The 10,377-nt window shown below is 27.1% G+C and overlaps 1 protein-coding gene across 1 annotated transcript; it reads right to left on the bottom strand.

The window, feature by feature from the left end:
* Positions 1-7,862: 7,862 nt before the first annotated feature.
* LOC129918341 (drosulfakinins) lies at positions 7,863-8,447 on the bottom strand. The gene has a single exon (XM_055998815.1). The coding sequence runs from the start codon at positions 8,376-8,378 to the stop codon at positions 7,992-7,994; it is 387 nt and encodes a 128-aa protein (XP_055854790.1). The 5' UTR covers positions 8,379-8,447; the 3' UTR covers positions 7,863-7,991.
* Between the last annotated feature and the right edge of the window lie 1,930 nt (positions 8,448-10,377).

Genomic DNA, 10,377 nt, shown 5'->3' with positions numbered 1-10,377 from the left:
CTATGGCCATCATGGACCAGGGATTCCGAATCTCTGTGTTTGGTGAATGCAGCGGCTTCTAACCCGCAAAAATGTCCAATTAGACAAACCAACTTTGCCTGTCTTCTATGGCAGAGGGGATTTTGTGTTGTTTTTTTTGTTTCAACAAACTTGTTTTGACTTCTATCGGACAAGTTCATCAGAATAGAGCCTTTAGAAGAGGAAGCTTTAGATAGATCCTCTCTCTCTTGGTGCATTTCCATTTTTATGGTTTTAGGTCAGTCCGGGAACATAAATTTAAATTCCTGTCCGGACTACCTTGACTTATATATTTTGCATCTGTCGGAGCGGTGGTGGCGTGTGGCTTTTAAATCGAGATCCGAACCGAAAGGAGTCCGAAGAACGGTTCTATTTGCAGTCTCCTCGGGATTAGGTCAGAAATACGAAAAAAAAAAACATATTAGAATGTCCGTTGAGATTGGTTTGGTTAAACTTGTTTTGACGCAATCTTGATTGGAAATAGGTCGACATGCGAGGACTTGGCAGCACTTGGCTATGGCAATGGTTTGTGTTAGAATTAGGTCAATATTGTTTGGCGTCTTTCTTAATTACTTTTGAGCATGATTTTTTGTTAAAATTGATGAGACACGAATGTGGGGAACATGTTGATTTTTGTTCTCCTTTTTTCTATAGAGGAAAAGTAAATATTGGTGACAAAATATATATTTTGAAGTCGTCAAATGAATAAATTTGCAAGACAATCTTCTTCGTAAGAATCTAACGGGATAATGGAGAGAGAGGCTTTGAGAATGAAAAGAAGATAAGTTGCGAATTGGTCAATGATGATGGCGAGAGATGATGTGTGCACAAGTCTGGGAGGAAATTTACATATTAAATTGATTGTGGTGAATCGGAAAGAAAACAATTTTTCTATAGACTTGTGAGGTTTTAGAGGAAATTCGTCGATGGTCTGTCTTGTGAGTATTTTCTTGTGGAATTTTAATGGTTTGGCACACACTCTGTCGCAATCAGTTGGATGGATGGATGACGTTTGACGTCATGTTTTTGTTGATGAAGTGACAATAGATGGGAACATCAGCCAGGAAAAAATAATTTATCCAGTGTTTTAAGTATTTAAAAAAAAGTACTAGATTTTGTAGAGAATTTTAATTGATTCGAGAATACAATTTTTAAGAGCAAGTTCAAAAATATCATATTTGAAATCTGCTCTATGCACTCTTCTTTACTGGGCAATCCTCTCATACCGGTTAGAATTCTGCCTCGATTTTCTTCTTCAACGTGCAATTTTAAACTATATTATAATGAGGTCTACTTTGTCAATTTATAATTATTATATGATTTCAAATTTCAAATTATATGATTTTTTTTAATTTGGATTTTGATTTCAGATTTTTTTTTACTTTAAGTTTTTGATTATAAAGCTACGTTTTGAGTTTTGAATTTTGAATTTTATGAATTTATATTTTGGAAGATAAATATTTTTACATTCTGAGTATTCTGTTTTCGGTGTATTACTTTTGTAGCTATTTAGAGAACTCCATTTTCACTAGTAATGATTAGTATTTTGAGTCCCAATCCAAGTTTTTTATTTACATAATTTGTGTCGAATTTTTGTATTAAAAATATTTTTTGTTTTAATTTGCATAGTCGATACAAATAAAGAGAATAATATTCTTTAAAATTAAAAAAAAAAAAAAAAAAAACATTTAGAGAATGCCTTAAAACTTGGACTTTGCACTTTTGAACCCTTCTACCCCAAAGTACCTACGTAATAATAGCACACAATTTTTTAAATTTCTTATGACTAACTTTATAATTTTTAAGCTCAATAAGGTTCATTTGCTGAAACAATCTAAAGATATTCTCTGTATTCTCTTCCTATTCCTCTGCGTAACCTGTCACACAAGGTTTTATATAGCACTTAAATTCTTATATTTTGTTTCAGCAAATAACTTTTAATGTTTAAACAAAAATCTGGTTTTATGACTCGATTAGCGATATGAAAATGTTTTATCAGAACAAAATGTTACACATACGCCATAGTAAACAACTAGTATAAGAAATCTATGGGAAAATGAGTTACTTTAAATGTAAAAACAAATAACATAAAATAATTTATTAGAACTTTTCATAATAATGAATAATAAATGAATAATAACTTTTATAGAAATTTTAATTCTCTTCCAACTCGATCTTACTATTACTCAATCTAATAAACGGAATCATTTTAAATGGTATTCTGTCTAACTAAACACTGAACACAAAATTAATTTGCTGAACTTAATATTCCGAATCAGTTTCAAATAGTTTTCTCTTACCCCCTCCCCTTCTCTCTTTCTTATGTAAACTAAAAAAATCTTCAACCGTTTGCTTTACTTAGATAATTTGCAAAATAATTCATCAATAAATGACAAATGATTTCCATTTCTTTTTAACTGTAGATATGCATAATTTTTAAATAAATCTGATTGATAGAATTAAATTAGCTGATTGTTTTTTTGTGATTCTGCTAAATTTCTATCATTGGCTACCGGAAGTCGTATAGAGCTACTGATTATTTATTTAAACATTTAAAAAATGTTCAGTTAATTGCAAGGCAAGAAGAGAAAAAAAGGCCATTTATGTGAAATAAAGTAGAACAAAACCTTAAAAACTTTAAACAACCAATATAAAATGCTCATTGATTGGTATTTCGCTACACTAATGATAATTTTATTTAAATAATGCTCCTAAGTAAGAACTTTTTCATACAGAAATGTAAATGCATGTTTTTCTAAAAATTACGCAATAGCTCTCCTCTCCTCTTTTTATTGATTGTTACAAATCATTTTTAGCTCCATTTTTTTTTTTAATTTCAAATAAAAATAACATTTTATTTTTGACAAATCTCAGATAACTAAAAATCTCATCGCCAAATCAATAAAAATTAACATAATTATTTTAATCCGTGCATTGATCGCATTTTGTTATGAATAATAACGCCAGAGATCATAAATTTATGAGGCGAAAGTAGCAAAATTTTTTTTTTATTTTCTCATAATAAATTTAGGTTAGCAAGAGTTTTGTTTTGTTTTTTTTTTTTATTTGTCAAACAAAGTCACTGTGTCAATTTTTTTTTTAAATATACATTTATTCAAATTGTATCTGTCATTAATAAAATTAACTGTCAATTTGAAAAATAAAAACACAAAAGACCGAATCAGTAGCTCTTTCATATCTAATTCCGATTATATTAATTTTTTGATCCAGAAGTTTAAATTTGCAATTCAAAATTTAATTGCAGATTTATGATTTGATATCATATTTTTGGTAATAATATTTCTGAAATATTTATAAACTGACCGAAACGAATCAATTTTTCAATGACAGATAGTACCAAAATATTGCCCAAATTCAGGGCAAACTGGTTTGATTTGGTCGTATTTTCAAAGTAAAAAAAATATTTTTTCTACCTATCATAAAACTGATTTCTTCATTCCTGAGCGTTTAAATTGCCGTTGAATTAAAAATAATAAAATTTTCGAGAAAGATATTTATGGATTTTTCGAAAATTCATTTATATTTTGAAAATTAAATTTTTGAAAACATTCAATGAAATGTTTTAAAACTATGATAAAATTAATTATAACTTTCATTTATGTAAGTATGACTGGATTATTCTATTTATTAACAAAAAAAAAATAAGATTTAAAAAAAAATATATTGTAGGTATAGTTTTTTTTTTAATAAATTATCAACCTGTTTTCAAATAAGAAAATTGTTTTTTTTTTTTCAACAAGTAGTACAAATAACTTTAATAGGTATTACACTTATTTAAACGGTTCTGTTTAAAAATATTCGTTGAAATGGACTTAGTAGTTGAAAATTAAATAAAGTTTTCAAACAACACATTAAAATTAAAAATAAAATAGTTTTTATATTAAAACAAATATTTGTTTTATTAACAAAAAAAATAATAATTTTTAACAAAACAAAAATAAATTTTTTTTTTAACAAAAAAAAATATATTTTTTTTTGTTTAAAAATATTTTTTTTTATGTAAAAAAATAATTTTTTTTTTTTTTTTTTCAAAAATCGATTCTTTCCAAACAGCTTAGTGGATTTACTTGAAAATTTTGTTTTTAAGTGTAAATTAACTTATTGCACTTCAAATTATAATCAGTGAACTCCAGCAAAACTGTCTAGCAAAAAATCCAAACTGTCATAAATTAAATATCGTAGATTGTGTGCATAATTAAATTAATAAGCTTACTCACAGAAGTCAAACGCGTTTTTTTACTTTACATAAATTTGGATGAAAATCAGTTAACGCACAGATAGAAAGTCTCTGTCTCTGTATCATGCTCATGTTCGGTTATCTTTGAAGTTCATTCAGACAAATTTGCCAAACAAACATGAACAGATAAATCAGAAATCAATTTTATTTCAGATTGAAATCAAGTGACAAGATATATTTTTATGGGCGTTTTGATAAGATACTTGTTTGTTGTCCTCAAAATTGCAACCAAAATAATAAGAAAAAAAAGTATCACAAAATGTATGAATCCAAAAATAGAAAATCTTGTATTAATTCACGAAGATTCTCTCAAAAGTCTCGTTTAAATGAGATTTTTATTTGACACTAATTCGTTCCATATTAGAACTCGTTTGTTGTAGTTTCGGTTCCTTGAGAAGATTCAAACACGTTCTACATTTTTTGCCATTGATATATTTTTAGAACCAAATCAGGCTAAATATTTTATCAATGAAAGATGCTCTAATACTCTAGTTGAAAAGGAATACAAAATATTTCAAGTTCACAGTTTTGTATAAATTATTCTAAATGACAACAAGTTTGATTCTAAAAAAGGTTTTTGGAGTCAAGTTTGTTTGGTAAGTAATTTATAATTGATATTGACACAAAGTTAATTAAGTTAGAAAAAATGCAATTATACCTTGTTTGTCAACTACAATTTGTTGATCAATTTAATAGAGATCAAGTTGCAAAGTGCGTGTTCAATCACACTATTTGATGTGACATAATCTTGCTTATTTAAGTGTTAAATTTATTTGTCAAGATACAAGTTAGAAATTAGATAAAATTATTTGAATATTCATGCAAATAATAATATGCAAAAGAAAGTTTTTTCTATAAATTAAGACATTTTAATAAACAATTCCCAATAAATAAAATGTAGAACTACCTAACCTGAGGCCACCAACAGATTTCTGGTTTTTAATGAGTTGCATATTCAAAAAAAGACATGGTTCGTAAAAACTAACACAAAACACGCGACAAAAAAATGTTGCGTTGATTTATTTATCTTTATTTTATTGGTGGTTAATGAACTCTGAAATTGGCTAAAAACCCCTGAGGTGAATAGCGGCATAAATGGCTTTTAAATGATTTTTTATCGATGTCATTTGTTTTGAATAATTTTGTGGAGGTGTCTCTATTTTAAATTTTTAACAGTTTGCTGAGTTATTTAACATTATGAAGCAATTTATTTGATTGGCTAAATTTATTCATTGGTTTTTTGTTCTAATGTGATTTTTGGAATGAAAATTTTTATCAAATTATAACAAATTTCGAATAAAGTTTTAGAATTTATAAATCGAAATAAAAAAACTAACAAGTTTACCAAAAATTAAAAAAATAAAATGCACGACTGGGGTCGCACGTACTTGCTCTTGCAGTTTAGAACACTTTTATATTAGTTTACTTGTAGATTTCAAGACCTGCCTCTATATATAAATTTAAAGAAATTTTGTTGATGTTGGGGAAGAGCCGACATTTAGGGCAAAATTTTGAAAAATTTGTATGGGAGGTACACTTTTTTGACTTTTTTGATTTTGCAATTGCTTCAAATATTACGTCTGCAAAGTTTAATCAAAATCGTTAGAGCCGTTTTTGATTTATTTGGTTTGAATTGAAAAATTTGTATGGGAGGTAGGTACACTTTCTAAGCGAGATATGAAAAAACAAAGAAAAAAAAACAACTTTCAGAATTCCATAAAAATCATCTGTACCAAATTTGAAGAAAATCCGTCCACGCGTTTAGGCTGTGGAAATGTGTACAGATGGACGTACAGACGCACGGACGGAATTGCGAGATCCACTTTTTTGGTTTTGATTAAAACCTCAAATTTTTTTTCGACACGAAACCAATACTTGCCCTATAGAGCAAGTTGATACAAACAAATGACATCTACTTTCCTCGAAAATAAATTGAAAAAAATATTTTTTCCTAAAGTATCTATCCGCTTTTTTTATGATCAGAATTTTTAAAAAAGTAAAATACTGATAAACTTTATAAGTCATCACTTTCGTCACAGTGTTATGAACATAGCGCAGCGTTAAGAATTTATGACCTATGAAGATGCATAATACTCAACTAAAAATGCACCCATAAAATTATGTATCTCAACTTTTCAGCTAAATTATAAATGCACCCGCATTAAATTTTCTTTTTAACCCAATTTGTCATTCAAAAATCACAAACCAGATTTACAGTAATGAAGTCATAAAAAAACATGCCTAATCTTTAATTTATTTTTGGGCAATGAACTAATTTGTGAAAAGATAGGTTATCTTTATCATCGTTTTTTAAACCTATATGCCTCTATTGTTGTTTTATGGTCTTTTAAGGCCTATTTTAGTTTGGGAGAAATGAAAGTTTAAGAAAACGGGAAATTGTTTAGTTAATATTTAACACGTGCTACCTTTTTTGAAATGGGGTATCTTATACATGAAGATATTCAAAACGTAAAGTTTCATTCATAAATACAAGTCATTGAATAATTGGGTTATTTGTTTTATTTTTGTGTAAGATAAAAAGTCTTTAAGAGAAATAATGCCAATAAATTGGAGGAAGACGTTTTATTATTGAATATACACTGTAAATGATACTTCTGAATTGTAAAAATATCAATTGAAAAAAAAAAAAAAAATGCATTTGAATAAAAAAAAATATTTATTGCAAATAAAAAAAATTGCATTAATACAAAGGATTTATTCTCACTGATTTGCGTTGAAAAAATAATATTTATTGTAACTGAAAAATATTTCCATTTAAAATAATTATTGCATTGTAATAAACAAAAAAAAATATTGCAAATACAAAAATTTTTAATTTGAACAAAAAAAAAATTCAATGAAAAATCTGTGCATTAAATTTTTTTTAAATATTCCAATTTTGGCTATTTGACCATTGAGCTATGGTCAAATAGCAAAATTTATGGGAAATTCGACGGTTGTACAAAAAAAATAATTATCGCACAGATTTTTTTTCAATACAATAAATTGAAAAAATTAATGCAAATAGCTATTTTTTAGTTGCAATAACATTTTTTTTTTAATGAAAAATATTTTTTTTTAATACAAATATTTTTCAATGCAAATTTTTTTTGTTTTCAATAAATATTTTTTTTTAAATTTGTAATGGAAAACAAATGCGTAAAAAAAATGTTTTTCTACAACTCCGGCAAAAAGATTTTGTTTGCAATGAGAATGAAGAAACAAAAGTCTTTAAACTATTTTTATTTGGAATGGCAGTTTTCGCAGAGGAGAGAGAAGGGGTGAAGTTAAAAAAAAAAAAACAGTAAGAAAAATTGTTTATGCAATTTAAGCATTTGACACATGCTTTTAAGATTTTTTTTGTGGTTAATCTAATGACATCAAAATCAAGCAAATACGATTACTCTTAGAAACGATTGAACGCCTATTTTTAATGTCAGTGAATGGAATCATCAAAAAATTTCATGTTAAACAAATAATTTAGAAATTTTTTCATTTTCCCTAAAATGAATAACATCTATAACATTTTTAAAAAAAGAAACACAAAAGATTTTTTTTTTTTACATTTTTGGAATGCTGTAATATATTTTTTAATTTATTAAATTATTCACAATATTTTTGTTTTTGTATCTATTAATTAAAAAGAAGTTATCGTCTTCAGTCTCTCATATAGCTAGATCAGTGCATGATGGTGTAGGTGTGTGTGTCCTATAACTTAACGTCCAAATCTCATATGACCGTAATCATCGAATTGATCTTCTCCGCCACGCTTTCCAAATCTCATGTGTCCGTAATCATCAAATCTCTTTGTCCTTTCGCCATCGTTTTCACTATCAACCAGCAAATCCAATTCAATTGGAATCTTCGAACGAGATATCTGCATCATCCTTGGACCAAAACCATACAACGCTGATCGAAGATTTCTGTGTGATCCAAATTGTCGAATATTTCCACTTCCTCCAATACCGCCATCTTGTCGATTATCAAGTTTTTGTTGACTATCAATATATTTATCACTACTTGCTGATTGTCCTGGTACAATAAGGATATAGAATGAGAGTAAAAATGTACACAGGAATAATGACATTGAACAAGTAGACATTTTTTTGCTAGATAACTTGATGTTGTGTTGTGAAATACTTGCTCTGAACTGTGATCTAAAATTGTTTCACCTGAGGGTTTTATAGTTAAAATAAGGATGTAAATTGTTTTTGTATTCAAAAGGAGTATCCTTTTTGTTTTATTTTATTTCTACTTGCAGCAACAAAGTCTTCTTTATTTCTTCAATAATATTTTTGTGCGAAAAAGAAAAACACTGACAGCGTTTATGACAGTAATTGATGGTTGAAAAGTTAACTTAATTATTAGAAGATTTTCTCTGAGGGTGGATTTTGAAATTTAAAATAACTAAAAGACTGTATTGATGGTTGAGTTGTTGCCACGAAGATAAAAAGTATTAGAATGTCACTCAATTTTCTTTTGAGAAAAAATAACTAAAAATAAAAATAGCCACGTAAAATGAAGAAAAGATGAATAAATAAGTTCTGCAGTTTTATTTTTAACCCTAAAGAAAAATGTTTAATCAAAATGAATATTTCCAAACTATTTTAAAAATCTTTGGATCTTTAGAGTCCTAAGCTATCGTTATCGATTCAGAAACCTATTTTTTAAGTTTAGAATTTCTATGTTTTGAATTTTGTGGATTTATGTTTTCGCAATTTGGCTTTTCGTTGTTTTTAAGTTGAAATTATGACTTACATAAATACTAAAAGTATAGAAAAAAGTGCTTTTGTTTCTATTTTGAAATAATTAGAAATAATTATTTAAATTATTATGTAAATTTGATTAAAAAAAAGAAAAGAAAAAATAATTTGATAGAAAAAAGACTTATTATTACTTTGGTAAAAAAAATTTGAAATTTTGTTTAAAACAAAAAATTTATCTTTATTATTTTTTACATATTAAATCAAAAATATGTAATAAATAAATGTATATAGGAACTTAGTCCATATTAATCAGTGTAGTTATCAGATTTTCGTAGTTAAAAAAAAAAAAAAACTAACAAAAAGTTTAATGGATTATGGAAATATAAACTATAATAATAATAAAATAATTTTATAAAAACTTAAAAATCGAATTTCTATCCCACCACTATCCGTGTGCTTAGAGCCCATCACTACCAACTTTGCATTCAAACAATATTCAAACAGCATCAAAGTGGCTCATGCAACAGGTGATCATGAAATCTAGGTCAGATTTGTCTCCTTTGAACTTAAGAAATATAACCGGTTAAAGGGGGCGGATCCAAGAACCAGTTCAACGTAAATTCAATAATGCGATGTTGACAAATTTCACGAATAAAACTGTTTTAACTTAATAATTGGCCACTAAATGTCCCTATTTGTACTTATTCTAACACACTTTTAAAAATTTTAGCTTTCTATCAATTCTGATCCTATTTTTTTAAGAGTAACAAGAAACCGAAAACGACTTATGCACAAGGCGATCTGGCCCCTTTGAACTTAAGAATTCTTGCCGTTGATTGAGGCGTGTCCCTGTGTCACTTTAATAATCTAAATTGAATTCTGGCACGAGATTCTGAAACTCTTATTACAACCGAAAATTTTGCGTACCTATTTCATTTAACGTCTATAATTTTATTTGTGTGATGTCGGTTCCGAAATTATTTGATGAAAAATGATCGGGCTTTTAGAATTTTCTTTTTTTTTCTTTAAGTTTAGGTGTAACCAGTATCAACACTCTTAAAAATTTCAACAATCTTGAAAATTCTTTCAGGATATTTTCTCATTTGGATTTTGGTGTTTCTGAAATGCAAGCTTTTGAGGATTTTAGTTTTCGAAATAAATTTATTTCAATGAGATATTGGATTTTGAGATCACGAAAAGTTCTTAGAAATTCTTTCTTCTTGATTGAATAATAATAATTTTTCGAGTTTTCAAGTTCTTTTTTGCTTAAGTATGTGTTTTTGAAATACTTTGCTTTTCTGATATAAGGTATTTTAAATTTTAAATTTTTGAAAACTCAAAAGAGAAATTTTTTGAAGATATTTTGATTTTGTAATTTTGGCCAAACCGAAAATT

This window comes from Episyrphus balteatus, chromosome 4, assembly GCF_945859705.1.
Source record: "Episyrphus balteatus chromosome 4, idEpiBalt1.1, whole genome shotgun sequence".
NCBI lineage: Eukaryota > Metazoa > Arthropoda > Insecta > Diptera > Syrphidae > Episyrphus > Episyrphus balteatus.
Note: the sequence above shows the minus strand (reverse complement) of the source record. Positions and strands in the feature narration are given on the sequence as shown.